General features: G+C 53.9%; 1 protein-coding gene across 1 annotated transcript in view; it reads right to left on the bottom strand.

Annotated features, from left to right (window-relative positions):
- The window catches only part of HCN4 (hyperpolarization activated cyclic nucleotide gated potassium channel 4), a 93,166-nt gene that overhangs the window by 9,632 nt on the left and 59,421 nt on the right, over window positions 1–24,113 (bottom strand). Inside the window, exons 4-7 of the mRNA XM_062501301.1 lie at window positions 15,477–15,695; window positions 5,230–5,376; window positions 3,836–4,076; window positions 2,016–2,180 (exon numbers count right to left, since the gene is read on the bottom strand). Of these exons, the coding sequence (XP_062357285.1) occupies window positions 2,016–2,180; window positions 3,836–4,076; window positions 5,230–5,376; window positions 15,477–15,695 (772 nt within the window). The remainder of the gene's footprint in view (window positions 1–2,015; window positions 2,181–3,835; window positions 4,077–5,229; window positions 5,377–15,476; window positions 15,696–24,113) is intronic.

Genomic DNA, 24,113 nt, shown 5'->3' with positions numbered 1-24,113 from the left:
ACAGGAGGAATATTGGATGGATCTTATCCTGGTACCAGAACAGAGACAGGGCCCTCTGAATCATCTCCTGTACTCGCTGTGGCCAAGGACATTGTCACCCTGGGCCTCCCAAGGATATTGTCACCTGGGCAGAAGGGAGCCAGAGAATGCACCACTGACTTGGAAAGAGGCTTCCATTTGCTTCCTCCTTGTGCACAGATCCTGAACTGGATGGGACAGGAACAAAAATGGTCCTGCTTCTGTTCATCCCTGCTTTTCAAGAGCTGCTGTTCCTCGGCTTAAGTCTTCCAGAACGACTCCTGCACTTCCAGAGAGTCTCAGCAGAATGCAGTAACCTTGAATTCTCTCAAAAGTCACACACTGGTACAGAACTACTGCACTGCTCCTTCTGGATGGTGCACATTCCAGACAAAGGGAAGAAATGCCTTATTTATAAAGTCAGGGAATTCCATGGGATCTGCCAGCTCCAGCAGGGTGCCCAGAGCTCCCCTGGGCTCTGAGGGGCAATTACAGCTAAGGAGAGCTGGGCATCATAAAGAGCTGTGGGGGAGCCATTTCACAATAGTTCAGATGTAGAGTCAAGGGAGCAGGCAGCTCTCCAGGGCAAGTGCCAGGGAAACCAGGGCACAGCAGGACTTTCCATGGCATGGGCACCGACACTGTCTCGGTGTTCTTCTGCAGAACAGCAGAAGGAAGGGGGGCAGTGGCAGAGCCCTGCAGCAAAGGGCCTGTTGTTCCACTTGCTCTGTGTCACCTTCTGACCTTATGCTGACATTTGCAGCTGTCTGTGGAAGGGCAGTTCTCTCGGGAAAGAAGCACGTGAGGTACTTTGTGCTGGGTCAGAATTTTCCATGGATTTCAGTTATGTGTGCGGGAGCACAGAGCACAGGACAGGAAACACGGGATGCTCTGCCCACCTGATCCCACAGTCTCAGAGAGCACCGGGCTGCAAAGCTGAGCACCACTGAGCACCCAGCCCTGCAGAACTATAGATAAAGTCAAGCTGGCTCATCCCTGCATTGATTTTACATTTTCTCTGTGGTTTGTACAGCCTCATTGAAATAACCCAAGTGTTGGGCCTACTGTCACTTCCACCAGGGCCTCATTAGCCTGGGCTTTGCCAAACCGTGTCTTCAGCTCAGAGCCTTTTCCTCAGGGGTCGCACATAGGGGTGATTTGCAGCAGGTAATGAGATGCACAAAAACCAATGTTCCTGGCAGGAGAAGCTGCAGAGACACTGCACCCCTTGCTGGGATGCCATCTTAGTCCCTACCCCCCTCATCTCAACACCTGCCTGTCCCTCTGCATTTTGCCCAGAGCTCTACTGAGCTTTCCCTGTGGAAAGCAGTGGGAAGCACTGTGAAGGGATGCATAAGGAGCTAAAGGAGTTAGACTGGGACTCCAAAATGCTCCTCAGCTCTGCAGCCTTCTTGCATGACCTTGCATAAGTCAATTCATCTCTCTCTGCTAAACACCTCCGGCTGTGACCAAGGAATTTTATCCTGGTCTTTAGCTGGGGAAAGACACCTGGACAAGGATGTTTGCAGCACAGGCTGTGTCTCCCACAGGAAAGGGAGCATCCTGGGATGGGTCACTGTGAGCTGTGACAATCACAGAAGCCCAGAACAGTTTGGGTTGGAAAGGACCTTAAAGATGGTCTAGTCCAGACCCCCTGCCATGGGCAGAGACACCTTCCACTATCCCAGCTCACTCCAAGCCTTACTGTCCAGCCTGGCTTTGGACACTGCCAGGGATCCGGGGGCAGCCACGGCTGCTCTGAGCACCCTGTGCCAGGGCCTGCCCACCCTCACAGGGAAGGACTTATCCCTAATATCCAACCTAGATTTACCTCCAGTAAGTTTAGATTGAGGTCCTTGAGGGAGCTGAAGCTGGACAAGGAGGGGCAGGCTGCGATCTCCTTCACTTCCAAACTCCGGCACAGAACTGAGCACCGAGCCTGGAGAAGGGCTGCCAAGGCAGTGGGTAAGGAATGAAACTCTCCCCCCTGTACTCACCAATCCTGTCCAGCCTGTCCAGAGCCACGGTCTCGAAGGCTCTCCTCATCATGGGGTACTCCTCCAGCACCTCGTTGAAGTTGTCCACGGACAGGGAGTAGAGGCGGCAGTAGGTGTCAGCACGCACACTGGCCGTGCGCCGGCCACGGGTCAGCAGGCAGATCTCTGCAGGCAGAGAGAGGCTGAGACATGGCCTGGACGCCACCACACCACCCCTGCAACCCTCCCTGCACTGCTCTCCCAGCCTCCCTCCAGCCCGCCCTCCCACAGAAAAGGCAGCCAAGAGCCAGAGTTAACATTCTGTGTGCGCGTCAACATTTCAAAGTACCGGGTGCTCACTTGGGACAGCTGCCCCTCGGGGATTCTGGTGGTCCAGTCAGCCGGACAAGGTTTGCTCTGGGGGATTATCGAAGAGCAGCATTGTGTTTTCACACTGGAGGAGTTGTGTTTCTCCAGCTCCTTGTGGGCACTGGGAGCAGAAGGTCAAAACGTGCTCTCATTGAAGCCAATTCTCCCTAGATTTGTAGAGGCTCTGTGCTGACCTGTGCCTTTGGTGCCTGGCTGCAATTTTGATCCCTGTACCTGGAACATTTGTCTTTCCACAGTTTTCAAAGATTTTTATGTCTATGCCACAAGCACTGTCAGGGAAAGACACATGAGTGGCACCTCCCAGCTCTGGGTGTATTCACACTGCTGTCATGCACCACTCAGTGCTCAGTTGGTTACAGAATACAAAGGCCTGCATTCAACCACAGCTCCTTGAACACTCAAGAGAGCTCCCAAATCCTGCTTTTCCACTGCTTACACAGAATCTGGACGGCAGAGGCAGGCACTTCAGGACAGATGGTGTGAGCTGCAGAGTGACAGCACTCTGCTCCCTGTGTGTATTGGGTGCCAATCCTCCTGCACCATTCCTTGGATTCATGATGAGCTCACCCAAAGCCCTGGTACAGCAGCACCACAAGGTTATGAGTGTGTTGCTAGGCTGCTTTCCCATGGAAAGGATGCTTAGGAGACAGTGCCATGCATGTGAGGAGTCAGTCATCTGTCAGTCATCTATCCTGACTCCAACCCTCCATCTCCAAATACCAGGCTGCAAAATCCCTGTACCCAAGCAAGGTGCAGACAGGTGGTTTCACATGAACCAGGAGTAACAGGAGTGCGGCAAATGCATAATAGGAAGTTTTTAGAGGAAAGGCCTCTCAGAAGAAAAGGCAAAGCAGGTTTTGCTCTGTCTCCCCTCAGCAGCTCATCAAAGGTGGTGCAGTCAGAGCTTGTCCTGCAACGTGCCCCCTGTCTGGGGCTGAGCTCTGCATGGGCTCTGACAGGAGAAGGGGCTTTGTGTTTCTCATGACAGCAATACCCTAAATCCTTCCCAGCCTCCTGCTGGTCCCACTGCTCCAGAGCTCTGCTGCTCATTCATTTTGCCCGCCTGCTGATCCCCAGGACACTTTGCTGAGCTGCAGGCAGAGCAGGTGAGGGACTGTTTTTCCCTCCGTGTTTATCCAGCCTCTCATGCAGCAGATGCTGTAGAGCAGGAGTAGGAATGTACCTGCAGAACTGAGAACAGACCGCTTTTTACCTTTAGCTTCTCAGCTTCACCGATCTGTCAGAAATGAAGCTGCAAGAATCAAGTTTCCCTGCTATGTTTTGCTGTTATTTATGACCTAAGTTCTGCAGTGCCCACCAGTCACCATCCCCTCTCTGGGAAGATGCCCAGAGATGGAAGAGGAGGTACTGGGGGTCAGTCCCATGAGGATCCAGGAATGCCACAGCACAGCAGTGGCACGGCTGCGGGAGGGTGAGTGACCAGCACGCACCTCCAAAGTAGGAGCCGTCGGCCAGCTTGGTCTCCTTGTTGCCCTTGGTGAGGACGCTGACCACCCCGTGCTGGATGAAGTACATCTTCTTGCCGATGGTGCCCTCCCGGATGATGTAGTCCCCGGGCTGGAACACCTCGAACTTCAGCTTGGTCAGCATGGACGTCACAAAGTTGGGGTCTGCGTTGGCAAACAGGGGCATGGAGGCCACCAGCTTGCGGCAGTTGAAGTTGATGATTTCCTGACGTGGGGTGTAAAGGAGAGAGAGGGAGAGGAGACAATATGGTTAGTCAATACCTAATGACCTGTGAAGATCCCCCACCTGACCTGTGCATTTAAAGTGGGATAAACTGGCTGTGCCTTGGTCTGGCTGCCCTGGTGCAGGCTGGATGGGCTCCGGATGCTCAGAGCATGGAGCAGTGCTGGAGCCAGCACCACGTCCCTCTGCCTCCCCCGAGCAGGGACAACACTCAAGCTTCCAAATACACACAGCATTCCTGTTTCTGCAGGAAACCTTGGGCTGCGAGGGAGCACGGCAGTGGTGAAATGCTGTCTGACAAAGCCCAGGGCTCTTCTCTGGGAAGGTGGCATAACTCACCTTGGCAGCGTCTCCTTCTCTGCTGCTCTTGCTTGTCAATGAGCTGTTAAACAGCATAAATGTGCCCAGGAGGAAAATGATCCCGGGCAGATGGGGACAGTGTCAGGAGAGGAGGGAGAAGAGCTCACCGGACACTGGGCAGAGGCTGGATCACCAACCCCAGCTGAAGAAAGGCCAGTTCAGCTGCTCACCTGACACCACAGCTGGGCTGTGCCTCCCCCAGGGCTCCGTGTCACTCGCAGCTCTGTGTGACAGCTCTGTGTGACAGCTCTACGTGACAGCTCTGCGTGCCAGCTCTATGCCCCAGCAGCCCCCACCCAGGATGTGGTGCCAAGCCCATCACCCCAGCACAGCACTCCATGGGAATGGGGATAAATGGAGCGGGGGGAGAGAGAGCTGGGGAATCTCTGTCTCCCGCCATGGGGGTTTTCAGAGGGGTGACCTTTGAGACTTCAGCAAAACTTGTTTTAAATTCTGGCTGGCACTTGCTCAGCTCTTCTCTCTCCCATGGAGGACATTTCTGGGGGAAGGCAGGACCCTTCTGAAGCTGGTGGGTGACACACTGGTGACATACCAGGGACAACCTGCATTGCCAGGCTTCAGCTGGGAAGGAAAGGGGGCTCCTCTGAAGGCTCCTTCTTCCTGTGACTCTTCCTCTTACAGCTGGTGGATGGGCCACTCCATGCCGAGTTATAGCCAAATACATGACATGGGAACTTCATGAACTCCTGCCCCAGGAGCTCCACAGCTGCCAGAGGTGCTGGGAATGTGCCTTGCCCGTTCCCTGCCCTCTTACCTCACGCAGGGGCTCGCTCAGCTCTCCCAGGATGCTCTCCTCATCAAACATCTTGCCCTGGTAGCGGTGCTCGTAGTAGTCGTGGATGCGCTGCCGCATGTCCGCAGGAAGCTTGTGGAAGGACATGTACTGCTCCACCTGTTTGTACTGAGCAGGGAACAGGAGGGCCACCAGTTACCAGGACGTCCCACAGACAGGGCTGCTCACGGGCAGCATGTGCTAGCCCTGCTTCCTTCATCTTGAGCAGGGCAATCTGGAACAGGAGGGAGGGCTTGGCCGATCCACGGGGAGTTTGCAGACTACCCTGCTATGTTCCCCAAATGGCTGCCCCATGTTTTAACTTTTAAACTCTTCCTCAGCTGGGTGCCCTGTGGAGACACCTGCTCATTCCATGGGTGCTGAGCAGCCTATGCTCCCCTCCACACAGCCCCAGCTGGGAGCAGGGATGAGGTGAGGAAGGAGTGCCTGGCTCCTGAGGAAGGAGTGCCAGGAGACACCTGGGAGAGTCCTCCTAGCAAACAGTGCTGAATGAGGACTGTGCAGGATGGGAGCAGGAGAGTGTTCCCAAGGAAGGTTTTTCCATGGCACGTGGCAGGACAGTGGCCAGCTGGGCTCCAGAGCTGTCCCAGAAGTGCAGCCCCAGGGCCGGTACCAGGGGAAGTGCAGAACCTGCCCTGGGTGTGAGCTCACAGCCAAACAGAGGGGCACTCGTGGGATCAACATCCCGGATTTGGCTGAAGCTGCAGTACTCAGCCTGCAGCTGGAACCCTACCTCTGTGTTCCTACCCACCCTGCCACGATGAAACCTTTGCTTTCCCATGACTTTCTTCCCCTTTTCTTTGTTCCTGTGCCCCATGCACTCACCCTAATCCATCCACATTTTTACCTGATGGTTCACATTTCCAGTTTAGGTGGAATACAAGGGCACACTCGGACTGCTGGCAGAGCAGCTTTGGGGATGAACAGTAGCTTCTGTGAGTAAAGGACACTTCCCCAGGGGCCAGGTCTGTACCAGGGTCTTGTTGCCCTGCAGGTGCTGCAGGACAAGGTGTGTGTCTAGGGAATGGTCACTCTCACTGGTGGCAGTACAGGACACAATCCTTAGTGTGTACTGAACTAATTGCTGACCAAAGTACTGTGCTGCTCCTTTCCCAGCCCTATTTCCCCCTTCTTCCTGATAAATGTGTCCCTGAACGTCCCTTTAGTGCAGCTTGAGCTGGAGAGCTTGATTAGTGAAGTTGTGCTTGTTACAGCCCAGGGTCCTGCTCCAGGGACAGCCTGTGCTGGCACTACCAGCTCCATCTGCACCACGGAGGAAAGGGCATCACTCCAAGGAGCCAAGGTGGCAGAGGGGACACTCAGGGCTTCCTGGCATTCCCAAAGCACAGGAACTGCCTGGAAATACTCCTGATCCCTCCTGATCGAAGTCTGACCAAGGCAAGGGAGTCACCATCTCCCACTGGCACCGGTCCCTGCCCTTCGTCACCCATGTAGCTCAGGCTCTGTAGGGACTGGCTGCAGCAGGACAGGGTGTGCTGGGTGCCCAGAGGAAATGAGGGAGGGAAAGCAAGTGGAAAGCAGCAGCAGAGTGGAAAACAGCAGCTCCCTTGTGGGCAACTCACCCAAAGAGAATTTTGGAGGTTATGGTCTTCCTAGCAAAAGTTTCTGAGTTTTTGGCTCATTTAACCACAGAGGTCTCCTGACACTGGAGAGACACTGCAGCCTGAGACACCCATGGGCCTGGCAAACCAGGCACAGGATATGTGGGACTCTCACTATGGAAAAGGAAAACACCTGGCACGAGCTTCGGCTGACGCAAGTCTATTAAATTCATCTAAAATCCACAGAGAGCTCTGCTTGCTTTAATGCTGCGTCTTTGTTGAATAAACGAGTTGCCAAAAACTTCCCTTTATGCTTTCAGCTTTAGTGCAGTGATTGAGCTGGAGCAATGACCAGTGTCACCAGGTGCCTCTCCTCACCTGCTGCAGCCACCTGCCCCTGCCCCTGTCCTCTCCTCCACTGGCACTTGCTGTCCATCTTCAACTGCCCTTTGCTCCCTGGGAAAAACATCCCCACACTCCAAAAATCCACCAGCACAGGCTGGGACTCTGCTTATTCACCACTGAACGTGGATTTATGGCTTTGCAACAAAGAGCAATAAATTACTGTTCTGCAGTGTTCCCAGTGCTTGTCAGAGTCCCCTGCCACCGCTGTCCTCAGATAAGGCTCCCAGGGAAAACAGGACAAATTTACTTCCCCACAAATAAATGCGCTGCTTCCGCCTGCAAATGACAATCAGGCTTATAAAAGCAAATTGTGAAATAAGGAACCATCATTCTCTGTTATGGTTAAGGAGAGAGAGATCTTTTGTCTCTCCTGCCTCCTCTGGTGCTCCCTCCTCTCACCCATGAGGGTTTGGGGCACTTAGCTCTCCCTTGTGCAGAGATGGAGTCAGAATTGAAAGCATCAACCCCTTCTTTCCATGCCTGAGAAACTGAAGACTCACGGGGGTTTTCCCTTTTCCCTTGGAGCTGCTGAAGGCCCCACTCTTGTGGGGTCAGGCAGATGATGCCATACTCAGCTGGCCCTCTTTAAAGCCACTGGGTGTCCTTTTGCTGCCTTCCAGCCACGGCCAGGTCTCCCCTGACAGCCCCTTCCCCTCCTCCTCCTCCTCCTCCTCATCTGCTCAGCCTCCCACTTGTCTCCCTGTCCCCACCCTGACCTGTGCTCAGAGCTTAGTGGCCTCTCTGAGTTTAACTAAAAACACTAATTTAGGAATTATTTAAATCTCTCTGAAGACAATCGAGCCCATTTAACTCCCAGCTCATTTTCTTAAGTCTGTTTTTCCTCAAATAGCCCTTGAAGGAGGTATTAATATATCAAAAGGAAACCATTTAGCTGAGTATTTTTGCTTCTATAGCTGGCTACTTTCCCTCCTCTCTCACCACTTCCCTCCCCTGCTACCAAAGCTCTGATCCCTAACAGCCCAAAGCAAACTAAATATTTTTAACTGCTTCCATGCCCTCAATATCCATTAGGAATCCTCCTCTCTCTGGCAGGGATAAACCATTGAACAGGCTCAACCTTTTATTTGCCCCAGTTCTGAAGATGAAAGCCACCAGGCACAGGGGGGGATTGTTGGGGTGTCCTGTACAGGACTCCATGATCCCTGAGGGTCCCTTCCAACCCATCACATTCCATGACTCTGGCACTGCTTGGATCCTTCCAGGATTAGGCTGAGATCAGTGTGGCACCGGGTATAATTCCAATCACAAGTATCTCCACATCTGGAGCCCATGGAAGTCACCAGAGATGCACCTGTGGAAGGAAGAGGAGCTCCAGCAGAGCATTTCAGCTCAGGGAAGGATTGTGGTGCTCTACCAGCAGGATATCCCTGGAGGCTGGGTTAAGAGCCACCCTGCCCAGTGTTGAAGCTCTCCAAGTGGCTCAGTGCTCCACAGGGGAAAGATCAGCTCATGGGATTCACCACATGGAGGGTCCTGACAGGACACAATGGAATCTTTGCTTTATTTTCTCTGATCTCTGATTAGGGGTCAAACAGTGCAGTTCCCCAGCATTCAGGAATCATCAAACCCAAGGAAATGCTGACTTCTGGGGTTTTTTCTCTCTTAAGCCATTCATATTCTCACTCTCAGGATGTATTCTATCCTACGTCTTACTCCACATGGTCACGGAGTCACAGGAATGCAGGAAAGAACAAAAGTTCTGCCACAAAAATCTGGGTGCTACCTCCATTCTGCAAAAGCTTTATGTGATGTCCTGGTTGTGAGCCTTTCCAAAGGCTGGATTAATTGATTCCTGTGCTATGGCCCTTGCTCATTTTGCCACCAGAAAATGAGTTTAAAGTGTCACCTCCTGGAAAACCTGGAACACTTTTTCCCTTACTGCACAGTACCTTGAGGAATTATCATACCCAGAGTCAGGCTCCTGATCTCCTGCTGTGGTACAGACCATTCCTGGAGCTTTTCTCACACTTTCTGTCCAACATTCCTTGCACAGGGAATAGCCATGAGCTGCCTCCCCTCGCTCCCCTCCTCAGCTCCTCTTCAGGCATGGATTTTGGACAATCCCATTCTTGGGCTGGCAGATGGCACCAGCCTGAGCAGGATCAATAATAACCCTGATGAAACCCTTTCTGCCTCTGACCATCTCTGCTGCTCGGGGCTCTGAGGAAAGCAGACCCAGGAGATGTGGAGCAAATCCCTCTGCATGAAATGTTGTGGGTGCTGAGCCCTAAGGTCTAATCCTGTGCACGCCATGGGAAATGCAATATGGACAAACCTGCACATCATGACTATGGAAACAGCCTGTTTTCCCTGGGAATGGCCCCTGAAGGGAATGCCTGGCTGGGCTGGAGAGGCCACATCCTGCCATAAGGCACTAGGCCAGCACAAGGCACTTTTGGCCATGGTCAATCCATCTTTAGAAGTATCGCAGGAGATTGTGGAGATGTCAGACCACTGGATCCACACATCTGGAATGGGACAGGGAAAAGGGCCCAGCAGTACTCTCTGCAGAAGAGCAGAAGGGGAAGATGAGGTGAAATATGGCCCCAAAGGCTGGAGATGGGGACAGGGGAGCAGGGAGTTTGTGCAGGGAGGGACCTGCACTGCTGGGAGCAGAGGGACAGGAGGCTCTGGGGGAGGCTCCGCGCTGCAGCATCACCTCCTCATTTATTTATTTATGTACAGCTCGAGTGCCAACATGAATTCCCAGACTGATAACGAAGTTTGAAAACCCTCCCTGGGATGGGAAGAGCTGCTGAGGCAGGGAGGTTCCCTTGCCATGACAAATGCAGGCAGCCCCAGCTCACAGCTGGTGTCACAGTGGTGGTCACAGGGCAGAACGACCTGTCTGCCTTCCAGGGCCAGGATGGAGATGTCAGAATCTGAGCTGTAATCCCACTGTTTCTGACATGTTTTGCAGCTTCAGAATGGGCCTTCTCTCAGGAATGGGTAAACCAAGTTTAAGTCCATCAGTGACATATTCTCCTGCAAGAGCAGGAGCTACTCGACCCCAGTCTGGTTAAGGGAGTTTGCACCACCAGACATTCTGAAAAGAATCCGTTAAGTTCCCATTAAACAAACATTCCTGTTTTACAACCAACCCAGGATTCTTTCAGGGAAAGGATTAAATAAACCTGAAACAACTGACACAATTTTTGAGTTTCTGGCTGAGATGAACACCCCATTACCTGCTTCTTACACTCTTTTGACTCTGCAAAGCAGCCAGACCCCCCCGATTGCAGAAAAGCAAAGCTGCCCTGGGGTAGTGCTGGGAGCCCAGCCCCAGGGCACACCAGAGGCCCTGACACAGTCACTGAAGGCCATCATTTATCAGCCTTGTTATCAACCCCGGGTGTTTTGATGGACAGTAACATGGGACACAACAGTGCTCAGGCCATCTCTCCACAGAGGGAACAAAAACCCAGTGCTGGCATGACAGGATAATGCCAGGCTCTCCAAACTTCTTCCAATTAGGAAATTTGATTACATTTTGCATTTGATTAAGCGCTGCAAACACCTTTAATTTCTGGAGTGCCGCACTCCCTGCCCTCTCCTTCACACACATTACCCAAGGAGTGAGTGAGCTCTGCAGCTTCCCTGACCTCCACCATGGCTGCTGGCTCAGGAGGAGACTTCTCCAGAACGCCTGTGAGCTCCAGGAATGTGGGGATGATCCCTGAGAACTTACTGGTGACCAGTCCTCTCAGGAATGTAACTTCCAGTCGTGCTCAGACTGGTAAAGGATGTGAAGTTTCTCCCCTGACAGCTCTGTGTGTGCCCACTGCAGGCTCCAAGAGCAGCTGCCAGAGTCACTGCAGTGTGTCTGTGTCCCTGGCTGAGCCAGCCCTGGAGCCCCAGCAATCACCACAGCTCCAGCACAGGGTTAATTAGCTCTGCAGGAAGGGGGTGCTCATCAGCACGGGCACAGGATGATCCAGGAGCCCAGGTAGGATCTGTGTCCCCAGTTCCCTGCACAAGCTCATGGGGAGGCAGCTCAGAGCAGCCCAAACACACAGAGGGCAGTGAGGGCTCCTCTGCCTCGTGCTGGGTCTGCTCCAGGTGCCTGCAGAAGGAGGAGAAGGACTCCAGCTCCTGCCATTGACAAAGCAGATCTGGGACTCCCACTGCCAGGGGCTGGATCTGCATCTGGCCACTCAGCAACGCCTGAAAGGTTTTCCTCAAGTCAATTTGTCTAAATATTCTGGGGTTAATGAGACTCTGGAGCTCTGAAGAACCCTGGACCTGTGAGTTTCACAGTTTCCTCATAGACCATAAAAATGCCCAAATCACCCTTTAAAGTTGTTGTTAATAAAACTCTACTACTGGTCTCCAAGAAGGAGCAAGGACTGCCTGAGCCCCAGGACAGGTCCCCAGCTCTCAGAACAGTGGATAGGCCAAGGGCACTGTCTAGATTTCCCTCCAACAAATACTGGTCCAACATCCCCAGCAGGGATAGAACATTCTAGTTGTTTTATTTCAGCCTTTCCCGTGACTAAACTTTCCCCAGTTTCTCTTTGCTGAATTCAGGGTGTTGACAGAAGGGCTGAAATGTTAAAGTTGCACAATGAAGTGCTTGGATAGGCAGAGCATGGGATAAACTGTGGGCAGCAGGGCTGTGCAGAAGTGTGAGGAGCTGGGGGTGATGTCAGTGCTCTGCAGGGTTTCTGAAGTGATTCTCCAGCATTACCTGCTTGTCTCCCTGCAATCATGCTGCAGCATGTGCTGCTTCAGGATAATGACAAGGGAAAGTGCAAGCCTGTACCCAGAGTCAAGAGGTATTTTAAGAACAAGAGGCACTGGATGGACTGCTCAGGGAGGAGGAGGAGGAGCGAGGAAGGAGTGTGGAGAGCAGATCCTGAGGGGAGACAAGGCTCTGGAAGGAGAGATTAGAGCTCTACTGGGCACTGCAGTGCTGACAGCAGCAATCCCTGCCTCTCACCAGTCCCTGCTCTGGGTGTACCTGGGAGGCTGAGCCTCCCTGCATTGCTGGGATGGGAGAGTGAGCCCCGAGCATCCCTGCCCTGCTCCAAGGAGCTGCAGCGAGCAGCACCATCAGCCTTCCCAGCACTCAAGGTTACAGAGCACTGGAGAGGAGGAGAGGGTGTGTGTAGTGACTTGACAGAAATACTAATCCATCTGAGCTGCAGGATTAGGGAAGGAAATTAATAGAAGAACCTGCAAAAAGCATGTACATAACTGGTATATCTGGCTAGTTTATTCCTCTCCTGGGCAGGGAACAGTCTCCCTCTGATGTGAGCCACAGTTACACAGGCTGGGGGGTAATTCTGCAGTCAGTGGTGAAGTTAAGGCTTGAGCTGATCCATGACCAGCTGCAAAGGGTCTTATACCCCTGCTCCCATCCTTGACCCCTCCACCAGCACCAGCTCTGGCACTCACTGGGCTCCTGTAAAACTAAGCTCCTGCAAAGATTTTCATTAGAAAACGAATGTGGGAGAAGAAATGAGTTCAGTGAAGGTCTGGGAAGCCAGAAAGGCATGCCCAGCTGAGCACAGTGGCAGGGAGCTCCTGAAGGGTGAGAAGGGGCATGGTCTTGGTCAGAGCTGTCCCATCGATTCAGGTACAACACCACACTGTACAACAGCACTTTGGGAAATGTGTCTGTCAGAATCCCTCGGGGTGGACCTGTGGCAGTGTTGTCTCACATGCAGGAAACAAATGCCAGTGTTGGTGCAAGGACACTGCGGAGTTAACTCCAGACTGAGGTTAAGAGAGATCAGCTCCTGATCCTGCCACTGACTCTCTGTGACCATGGGAAACTCTGATGGGACAGACAGGTCCCTTCTCACCTTGCCTCTGGGGCTGAAGGTCAAAGAGTCCCTTCAGAGAGTCCCATCCAAAGAGCTGTTCCCGTCTGAAGGGAGGTCAGGGCCAGCCCTGCACCATGGCTGTGCCCCCTCCATGTGCTGTGCCACACAGACTCTGTCCTGGTACTCAGGAACCTCAGCACCTCCCTGGCTTGGAGGGGGGTATTCCCTCTGAATTCTCCATGGCTCCTGCCGCCCCATGGATCCCACCCAGCTTCTCTGCCTTGCACAACAGCACAGCATGAAGTGAGAGGCTCCAGGAGGAGATTTTGACAGGACAGGGATTGAATGTCCCAGTGTTCAGAGAATCCAAGGCAGAGTGAGACAAGCCTGCTCCTGAAGCCAACAGACAGCAGAGCTTGGATTTTATTCCTCTTTTCCAAAGCCCTGCTTGTCCAGGGGAAGAACCAGTGGGTTGGCAGAGGTCTGGACAATCTGAAACCTCCCCAAAAACCCGCTCCTGAACTTTGTCCTGAGGGTCCCACACAGCAGAGCCTCCCAGGGCAGTCCCAGCTATAACCTTCTCTCCTGTCGATGTTTGTGGTGGTCCTCCCCTCTCCACTGTGTCCCCATCCTTGGCTGCTCCCAGTCCAGCTCCAGAGGCCCCTGCAGGCTGAGCTGTGCTGAGGGACAGGCAGAGCCCACAGGGTACTCAGCAGAGGTCTCTCAGTTGCTGCTGGCTTCTACCAATCGACCTCTGAACTTGTTCAGATTCTCTCTCTAATCTGCTTCACCAGACACTTTGTCCCAGGAGGATTGAACTAAATTGAGTTGCAGGGCTGCAAATCATGCAGCGGCCTCATTTTAATCATGGCTATTCAAGTGCTAAGGAATGCAGAAAGTAAATACATATTTGTTTTTAGGCCATCACTTGTCCCATTTGCAAGAGGAAAATGAACATACTCAATCCCTGAGGCTTTGATCCTCGAAGGATAACAGGAAATGAACCTGCTGTAGGAAATACACCCTTGGTTCAATCCTGCTGCCTTTGTCAGAGCTCTTCTTCTGGAGCTGTTAACCCTCTCACTCACATCCTCACGATCTAACAAGGCTTTAACACTTCCCACTCTGCCTGCCACCCCCTCTACAGTCCCTGCTGGCTTCCTGGGGACTGATTTCCCTGAGCACTGATGGGAATGCAACTGCCAGGGTCAAGCCATGCCCTTGTCTGAGCCAGAGCCCCGAGTGCCCAGTGCTGCAGGTGCAGTCTTGGCTGTGCCAGGCTGGCCAGGTGGTTGGGTTTGCAGATCAGCCCTCGGCTTCTCTGCTACTTCAAACACATTTGAATAAATACTCTGCATCCCGGGATTTGATCAGCCTGCACTCCCAGTGCTGCAGTGTCCTTCTCTTTGGCGTGCCCTGCTCTCCATCTGAGCAGCCCAGCTCAGCTGTAACACAGAACTAAAACTCTGGATGCGTCCCAGGCCTTCACACTCTTCTTCTGGGTATTTCCCCTCCTTTAGCTCTAGCTGTGGTTTGGGATCTTCCCTATGCTCCAAGCATGAGTCAGCCTCTGGTCTTCTTTGCTCTCCCTCTCTGCCCTGCTCTCCTTCCATTGTAATCCCTGTGTCTCAGACCTGTTCCAAGGTCATCCCACCTCCTCCCCGAACTTAAAATTCACCTGATCAGTGCCTGCTGGTCATAGTTTTCCCACCTGAATCACAGCTCCCCTCTCACCTAAACTACACCTGGCAGGGTGAGAATAGGAACAAATCCTCTTTTTAATCTCCAGATCAAAGGTACCCACAAGACCCTGGCCATAAAACCTCCCCAGCCAACTGAGGGCAGCTGCTTGTTTTGGATGCTGTGCCAAGCCCACAAATTCAGTGACTGTGGCAGTGTCAAGCAGATCAGATGTGACATTTCTGGCTGTGCCCTCCATTCTGCAATCCAACAATGGTGCCATTAATTCCACAGCTACCTGGGGAATCTGCTCCGAGCTCCTGAGCCTTGATCTAGGCTTTGGGGGTTGTTCTGCAGCTTTACTCAGGAGCACTGGAGTGAATAATCTGGATACTTTTAAAGAGAGCACTTGCTAAACAAAAGCTGCACATTCTGGTACATTCACTTGGGGTTTGAAACAAGATGTGGGAAGAAGTGACTTACAATTTTAGGTACCAGTGACACTGATAACATTGGTATACAAAGAGAGGCAGAGACAACAACAAGCATCTCCTTGCCCTGATGTTAACTGATCCTGCTTGCGTTTCTTCCTGAGAGGTGCTGGAACGGATGGATGGGGACGAATGGCCGAGGAACAGCACCCCTGACCTCTTACACTGACAGTCCCGGCTCCCTCCACACTGCATGGAAACCTCTGGGCAGCACAGAGAGCACGCCGAGCTCCCTCCAGACAGCACAAAGAGCACCCCGGCCCCAGCAGGGCTGTCCTTACCTTCTCCTGGTACTGGCGGCGCGAGGAGTCCAGGGACTGGATGAGGGCGGTGGCGTGGCCGATGAACATGGCGTAGCAGGTGGCCCCCACGATCATGCTGAGCATGGTCAGCCACACGTCCGACATCCCCACCGGTGCCTGCTGCCCGTAGCCGATGCACAGCATGTGGCTCATGGCCTTGAACAGGGCGTACGAGTACTGCTTCCCCCACGAGTCGTTCTGCAGGGACACAGGACACGGCTTCAGCACGGGCACTTGGCATTCTGGACACGGATACGGGGCAGGAAAGCGCCCCTGGCACTGCACCCAAAAATCCCTGTTGGAGGCACCTCGGCATGTTACACAAGAAATTCAATTATTTGGTGGATTGGAGGGCTGGGGGGTCTTTGAAAGCTAGGAGGGCTATGGAGTATCAACCCCTAAACCCCTCAGAGCCCCCATAACTCCTGTATCCCTCACAGAGCCCTTGCACCTCAGTGCCCTCAGAGCCCTTACCAACCCACAAGCCCAGCTTGCTCCATTTGGAAAAATAAGCTCAGATTCCGTGATCTGAGATCACCACTTGGGCCCTGGTTTTTAGAGACTCCATGTGCTTTTTGCAGCAGGGAAGGCAGCCAGTCTGCCTCGCTGGTAACCTGGGACAAACCAAGATGATGCACTGGGAGATTTTCACAATGACCCACGTGTGGGAGAGGGAACTGAAGCAAACCATTTCCTCCCCTGGGAAATGGACTTTAACTGAGAGCTGTAGCAGAAAGCCTGAGCAAGGCTGCCAGCAGCACTGTCTGAGAGTGGGGAAAATCACTGCCCAGCAATTTAGGAAATGGCCAGGGTCTCTGGTCATTACCTAGAGAGATGAGAAGGGCAGAAAATGAAGTTGATAATGTCTGGACAGCAAGCTCTTCTCAGTGCAAAACTGGGCTTTTTCAGAGAGCTGAGGAATTATAAATGGTCTCATTTGAGAGCAGCAACATCCTGCCAGGAGAGGTATGCTGAGACACTTTGTGCTCTCCACTGCAGCTCGCACAGGCAGCACCTCAGCAGTGACATCATGGCACAGGGAGAAAAACTGGCACAAGTTTCCTGGTGACTCTGATTAGCCTGAGCTCATGGAACAGCTGGAGGTGCATCTGCCATCCTGTGGGTACTATCTGCCAGCAAGTTCTTCCTGTGAAACCTTGACGACTAACTGCTCTGTCATCACACATGGCTCTTTCAAGGATGTGAAAATGCCTCTGCTGGGTGCCACTCAGCAGCACTGGGCATTCCTCAGCTGCTCCCTGCTCCTGGGAAGAGGCCAAGGTTATGGATGGCACTTGGCAGACACATATGCCGTGGCACCCTGGAAGGTCACTGCACAGGCCTGCTGGTGGCTTGTCAATAAACAAAGAATTCTCCTGTGACCTCCATCCAGAGCACCAGTGGTCAGTAGTGCTGGGAGCTCTGGAGTTCACTGGGCACCTCCTGGAGGTATTTCATCATGGTCAGGTGGGTGGCTGATGATCTCTCTGCAAGCAGCTCTTGGTGCCACTGATGCCCGTGGAAACTTTTCACAGATCTTACAGGAAGCAAACAGTGGCAAAACTGTGGCACAGGGCTGGAACCTTTGCCAAGGGCTGATGCTTGGCAAGGAGATAAACACATGGACAAAGCCAGCTGATAGCAGCACCTGGCCAGATTCAGTTTCATTAAGCAAGACAGGCCTGATTCCCACTGCAACCAAAAGGGCAAAACCACACAAGTGACAGCAGAGCTGCCACGGGAGCAGCAGCACAGCCACAGCCCAGGACAGACTGCTCCTGCTCCCTGCCAGTGCCAGCCTGCCAACAGAGCAGGAACCTGGGAAAAACCACCCTGGAGCCAAGAGAGAGGGGCAAGAGACAAAGTGGCCATTGGTGACGGCTGCTGGCTGTGCCCTTGGCATGAGGAGATGCAGCCCAAAGGAGCAGAGGACAGGGCAGGACAGGCGGTTTGTCCCCTGGCCAGGGCACAGAAAGGGTCTGGCCACGGGAGCTGTCAGAGGTGTGAGGCCAAAGGAGTGACCCCTCCTGCTCCTTTGCCTCCAGGCCTGGGCTGTGGCTCTGAGGCCCAGCCAAAGAAGTGGTGGGTACATTTTCCACCCCCAGGTTTTGTGGCATTTTGCAGAGCCACTTCTGCTCCTTGTGGGCACCGGGCCTCTCACATAGCTCCCACAGGCATCCTGCACTTCCAGGAGCCCCCTTCCCTCAGCCCTGCTGTCCTGGCAGTCTGAAGCCATGGCCCTGCACTCAGGGCATGGCAGCTGCTGTGACTTCCCTGGCTTTAGCCCATCTATTGTCCCTCATCCTGAGAGAGCAGAAGGGAGCTCTCATACTTGGCCGCACTTTGCTTAAAATGCTGCATCCCTGCAAAGGTGGACAGCACATTCCCAGAGGTACTGGGGCACAGGGAGCAGTGCAGCTGTCCTGTCCCATCCCTTGCTGAATGAATTCCTTCTTCATTCCTTCACTGGGTGCTGCAGGAATGCTGCTGCCCTCTGAGTTCAGTGTGGCAAGAGTTTAACAGGGCAGCACATCTCCACCACAGACCTGAGAGCAGGGACAAAGGAAGCTGAGCTGAAATCCCAAAGGGAGCCTGGGCAGACAGAGCAATAATAGCTGAGCAGGAAAACTGGCTGCCAGGCTCTTTAGTGGCTGTGAACATCTGGGTAGCAGGCAGGCTCGAGGTTTAAAAGCCATTCTTCCAGCAACTTGCTGCTCGGGAGTGCTGTTTACAAAGAAGCTTGCCAGTGTTTTGTAGGAATTAGTCATCCAAAACTGTAACATCCAATATGCCGAGCTCCTGCAGCCTGCACAAACACTGCTGGCTCCCTGGGAATTGCACACCTCCAAATCCCAGGCCAATTCCCAGCAGCAGCAGGGCTCCTGTGAGGACAGGCTGCGGGCGCCAGACTGAGGAGACAGCTGAGGGGTGAGAGCTGCAGGAAAACACAGAGCTTTCCAAACAAACCCCGAGCACCCAGCTCTGCTGGGAAAGCACATCAAGGACTGCTCAGAGAGAGGCACTTCTGTGAAGGGGAAGCCTTTCAGAGCAATTACCTTTAGGATACCAAGTGTGAAGAGCACTGGATGCTATGTGATGATTCTTCACTTACAGGTCTCAGTACCTCTTTAGTTTTCAGGTGTTTTGTTTTCCACAGGATGAACAGACAGGTCAAGCCCACAGTACTTTAGGCCAGACTAGAAGAGGTTCCAAATGCAGTGTGGACATGGGTTTATCAGCACCAGGTGCCTCATCACACCGCCACAGCTCATTCCTGTAAGAGCCATACCCTATCTATTACCCAGGTACACCAGTCCCCAGGGCAGCAAGGCTGCACCACTCCACAGATACTGGAGTGGCTAAAATGGCCCATTAAGGGAGGGAAATGAGGCCTTAAACTGCAGAGGGAAAATGACTCATTAAGCAAATCCCAAAGCAAGCAAAAGAGGAGCTACAGATCTGTGCCTGTTCACAGCCAAGAGGGGGTTATCTCAGAGGCACGAAGAGACTTTGCAAAAAGGAGTGAAAAGACTTTGAAGCAGTTTCTCAGACTGGTTTGTTTTTAGCATCCACACTGGCAGTGCTGGAAGGGCTTCTCTGGCATTAGAGTCTGGCCTTCTCAGATCCACCTTTGAATACTTGGACACACTTCCCTGGAACATTTCAAAGGCACTGCTGGGTTCTGTAGTAACTTACAGAACCACCTGAAGGCAAACTGCAGTGTCTGACAGTGTCTGACAGGGTATTTTGGTTCTCATGTACATGTGAGTGTGTCTGGTTGAATCCTCACTGGAGAGGAGGAGTGAGACGAATAAAGACACGGAGATGTACTGGAAGTTCTTGGGATAGGGGCATAGTCCTGGCTTACACCTGACTTATACCATTAACACTTGGAGAACTCAGGAGCTGCCTCCAACCATCCCCGCCCACCCACCCCTGGAATTTGCTGGGCTGTGAAAACACACCTCTAGATCAGGTTTAAAGGATGGGAACAGTGGGGGAACACATGGAGATGACAGGTCAAACTTCACCTCGGGGAGAACCTGCCTCTTCTGGGCTTTTTCCAAGGGAAACTGGAAACATGGCCTTCACCTGACGGTAGGGATCTTCTCAGGGCTCTGAGCGTTGCTGTCCCACTTGCCCCAGGAAGCCTTTCCTGGTAGCTCTCCCAAGCGCCCTGTGCTCCTGGGGATCCAGACTTGGGCACCCATACCCTGCCTGGGCTCACAGTGCCTGTACCCAGCCATGTGCATGGAGTGCTTTTGCCTCTTTTCCAGCCCTGCTGTCCTCCCCATGTCGTGCTGCTCCCAGCTGGCCTCCCTGGACAGCCTCTGGAGGTGCCTGTCACCCTGCCTTCCCTGGAAAGGCCAGTATTCCCAGTTATGGGCCCTTCTGCCCTGCCCATCCTGGTTTGGACTGGTTTTGGTCCCAGCTGGGGAGGGCACTCCCTGTGCCTGTCACCCTAGGCTCCAGGTTCCCACCCCAGCGGAGCTGCCCTGCTCCTGCTGCTCCTGACAGACTTTCCAGAACATGGCATCTCCTGCAGATTCCTGACCTGCTGAGGGAGGGCTCCACGGGAACGTGCTCCCCTTGTTCTGGTGGAGGGGAGGCTGATCAGAGTTTGCTGGGCAAGCAGCTGCACTGGCCTTGGGCATCTCTGTCCTCCCCGCAGGGTTCATGGGTTCAGCACAGCACCCAGGGGAGGAGGCCATGTGTTCCCAGCAGCTTTCAGGGCTCAGCAGAGCTCAGATCTCTGGGAGAGGAGCTGCCAGCCCGGCTCTGGGGGAGCAGCACACACTCTGCAGCTGACTTACCAGTGTTTCCAGTTTTTAATAAAAGTGCACTGCAGGAAAGCTAATGCTGAAGCCCCTGGGACTGGGGCTCAGCAATTAAAACTGCAAACATCCTGCCCTGCCGTTTCAGGAGCCAGACACCCACTGCTTCTACGGCTGCTGAAGATGGAACATGAGGCATGTGGAAAACACCAAGATGAACCAGACTCGGGGATTTATCAAGGCCCTGAAATGTTTTTGGCAACACCAGACCCTTCACAAATCCCCTGGATGAGGATCAAACCCTTAGGAAACAGATGGGAGGTGATGAATCTTCTTTCCCTGCAGCATGGAAATCAGGGCTGGTTTTGGAGTTTTTTGGAGTGCTAAGTGGTGGGAAACCCCAGAGCAGAGGAAGAGAAGCACCAGCACACTCACAGACAAAGCCTCGAAAGAGTCTGGACCTCACTTCCAGCTCCCCTTGGCTGTAGCAGCTTTAGAAGATTCCCTTTTTCCCAGATTTCTGGCTCCTGTGTGTAATAATCAGGGCAGCTGTGAAGCAAGGGTATTTATTTATCTCCTCAGAGCTCCAACCAGGCTGGTACAGAATGTTCCAAAATCCTGGCTCCCTGGCACTGAGGCCATCTTGGCCTCTCCCCTCCCAGCCACGTCCATCACACAGAGCCATGCTGGAACCTTCCATCCACATCCTGGCACCAAAGCCTGAGAAGAGCCCAGAGCTCCAGTTTCTTATTTCCTGACTCTGTGGCCTCTCTCAATACTCCCCTCCAGATCAGGTGTAAATTGTTTCACTGATAATGCCATCCACATCCACCACTGGTCCCAGTGACAGGCCTGGAAATCTTCTCAGATTAAAGGACATTATTGAGACAAAAAAAACCCCTATCTGGTTCCCCAGGAACTACTGCACTCTTTGTTAAATATTCTAACCCCAGGCTATTTTGGGGCTGCTATATTCCCGTACAGCTTCTGGAGTGGAAGCCCCCTGAACTATAGGCGGGGCATCTCTCCAGTTCTTCATCCCACTTTCCTGAGGCTCCATTTTCAGAGATAATGGGTTTTTTTCCACTTCTTTTAAGTGGAACAAAAAAAGAGAAGGTGATTTAGCTGCAGGGAAGAACCAGAAAAAAAAAATCCTCCAAGGCGAGTTTAATTCCCAGCTTCAGAGGCTCTCAAGGCTGGGACGACAAGGCTGCAGCATGAGGAAAGCTCTGCCCTGGATAGGAGCTGCCTCCCCTGCCCTCCTGGAGCCTGCTGAGCCTTCCTGCCTCTGGAATGCATCATGCCCTCTCTCCCCAGCCTTGCTGCTAAGGTTTACCATGGCTAAATATTTTCTTCCTCTGTCCCATGTCCTGCCACTTTTGCAGGCCCTTCCCACTGGCAGTTTCAACCCCAGCAGCTTCACCTTCTTCCCCAAGGGACAGATGGGGAGAGCCAGGAGCTGCTGTTGCCATCAGCAGCCAAATGTTGGGATGAGGAAATCGTGGTCCAAATGTGCTGCTCTGAAGCCACCCTGCAAGGGCACTGTGGCCAAGTCACCCCTGGGATGTGGATGAGGCCACCTGCACCTCTGAGCTCCCTGGCACGAGGAGCTGAGCATCCTCTTGGCCCTGAGCAGCACAATGGGGCCCCAATCTCTGACTGCTCCTGCCACATAAATAACAAAAAGGCAGCACAGGGAAAGTCAGGCAGCTGCTGCACAGGTTGTTGTTCTGCTGGAGATAAGCAGAGAGTTCCAGACTCCAGAACTGGCAGTCTGGCAACTTGCAGCAGCACAAGCACGGGCAGCCTGCGCCCACAGCCCTGCACGTGGGAGGCAGGGCAGGCTGGCACATCTTTAATACATTTTACATTTGTTCGTTCTGCCCCAGCGCCTGATTATTTCCTTTATTCAAGAAGAAATTGGCTGGGGGAATCTGGAGGTTAAGAACTGCAAAAGGAGGCAATTTTTTAAGCTTTGTCAGTTTTTGCTGCTTAATCAACTGGACATTGTCCCTTTGAATGAAAGCTCCTGAATTCTCAGCAAGATGGTTGAAAGGTCCCACGAATTCACTGTGCCTTTGCCAGATGGTGTCAAACTCCCTCCCAGCAACAGCAGGGCACAGCTTTGGATGGCACTGGGCAGTGTGGCTCCTCATCCCGTGGCCGTGGCTCACTCCGGGGTGGGGGGCTGAAAGGCACCAGCAATGGGAATTACGGATCAGCCCCAGCCCTGTCTCTGGGACTCCATATACTCGGATTTCAGAGGGAAGCAGTTTCCATGCCTGCTCCTTGCTGCTCGGTGCCAGGAGAGGGAGCCTGGCTCCTGCCATCTGCGGCTCTGACGGGGCCAGTCCTGCTCCGAGCCCCGGGACTGTGTCCCTGCAGGATCTGCCTCCCTGTCCCGGGACTGTGTCCCTGCAGGATCTCCCTCCCTGTCCCGGGACTGTGTCCCTGCAGGATCTGCCTCCCTGTCCCGGCACTGTGTCCCTGCAGGATCTGCCTCCCTGTCCCGGGACTGTGTCCCTGCAGGATCAGCCTCCCTGTCCCGGCACTGTGTCCCTGCAGGATCTGCCTCCCTGTCCCGGGACTGTGTCCCTGCAGGATCTGCCTCCCTGTCCCGGCACTGTGTCCCTGCAGGATCTGCCTCCCTGTCCCGGGACTGTGTCCCTGCAGGATCTGCCTCCCTGTCCCGGGACTGTGTCCCTGCAGGATCTGCCTCCCTGTCCCGGGACTCTGTCCCTGCAGGATCTGCCTCCCTGTCCCGGGACTCTGTCCCTGCAGGATCTCCCTCCCTGTCCTGGGACTGTGTCCCTGCAGGATCTGCCTCCCTGTCCCGGGACTCTGTCCCTGCAGGATCTGCCTCCCTGTCCCGGGACTCTGTCCCTGCAGGATCTCCCTCCCTGTCCTGGGACTGTGTCCCTGCAGGATCTGCCTCCCTGTCCCGGGACTCTGTCCCTGCAGGATCTGCCTCCCTGTCCCGGGACTCTGTCCCTGCAGGATCTCCCTCCCTGTCCCGGGACTGTGTCCCTGCAGGATCTGCCTCCCTGTCCCGGGACTCTGTCCCTGCAGGATCTGCCTCCCTGTCCCGGGACTCTGTCCCTGCAGGATCTCCCTCCCTGTCCCGGGACTGTGTCCCTGCAGGATCTCCCTCCCTGTCCCGGGACTCTGTCCCTGCAGGATCTCCCTCCCTGTCCTGGGACTGTGTCCCTGCAGGATCTGCCTCCCTGTCCCGGGACTCTGTCCCTGCAGGATCTGCCTCCCTGTCCCGGGACTCTGTCCCTGCAGGATCTCCCTCCCTGTCCCGGGACTGTGTCCCTGCAGGATCTGCCTCCCTGTCCCGTCACTCTGTCCCTGCAGGATCTCCCTCCCTGTCCCGGGACTCTGTCCCTGCAGGATCTGCCTCCCTGTCCTGGGACCGTGTCCCTGCAGGATCTCCCTCCCTGTCCCGGGACTCTGTCCCTGCAGGATCTGCCTCCCTGTCCCGGGACTCTGTCCCTGCAGGATCTGCCTCCCTGTCCCGGGACTGTGTCCCTGCAGGATCTGCCTCGGTGCTCACAGCGCTGAAAGCCCCGGGGGATGTAAGGAGGATCGGGAAGCTGGGGGATACCTGTGGGTGCTGCTGGGCTGTCACCCAGGGGCTGTGTTTAGGGGTCAGAGGTGGCATGGGGAGCGCAGCATGTGGGACGCTCCAGAGGAGAGACTGAGCTGGTTATTCATAATTATTTATTATGAGCTAATCAAGGGGATGAAAAATGCAACACCTGGCGAGTGCTCTGCTCATCGGTCTCGCTCTTTGGAAGGATACAGTGGGAAGAGAGTGGAAACAGGGGGGGAAAAGATA

This window comes from Cinclus cinclus, chromosome 13 (assembly GCF_963662255.1).
Source record: "Cinclus cinclus chromosome 13, bCinCin1.1, whole genome shotgun sequence".
NCBI classification, from domain to species: Eukaryota; Metazoa; Chordata; class Aves; order Passeriformes; family Cinclidae; genus Cinclus; species Cinclus cinclus.
This window is presented reverse-complemented; position numbering and strand designations above follow the sequence as displayed.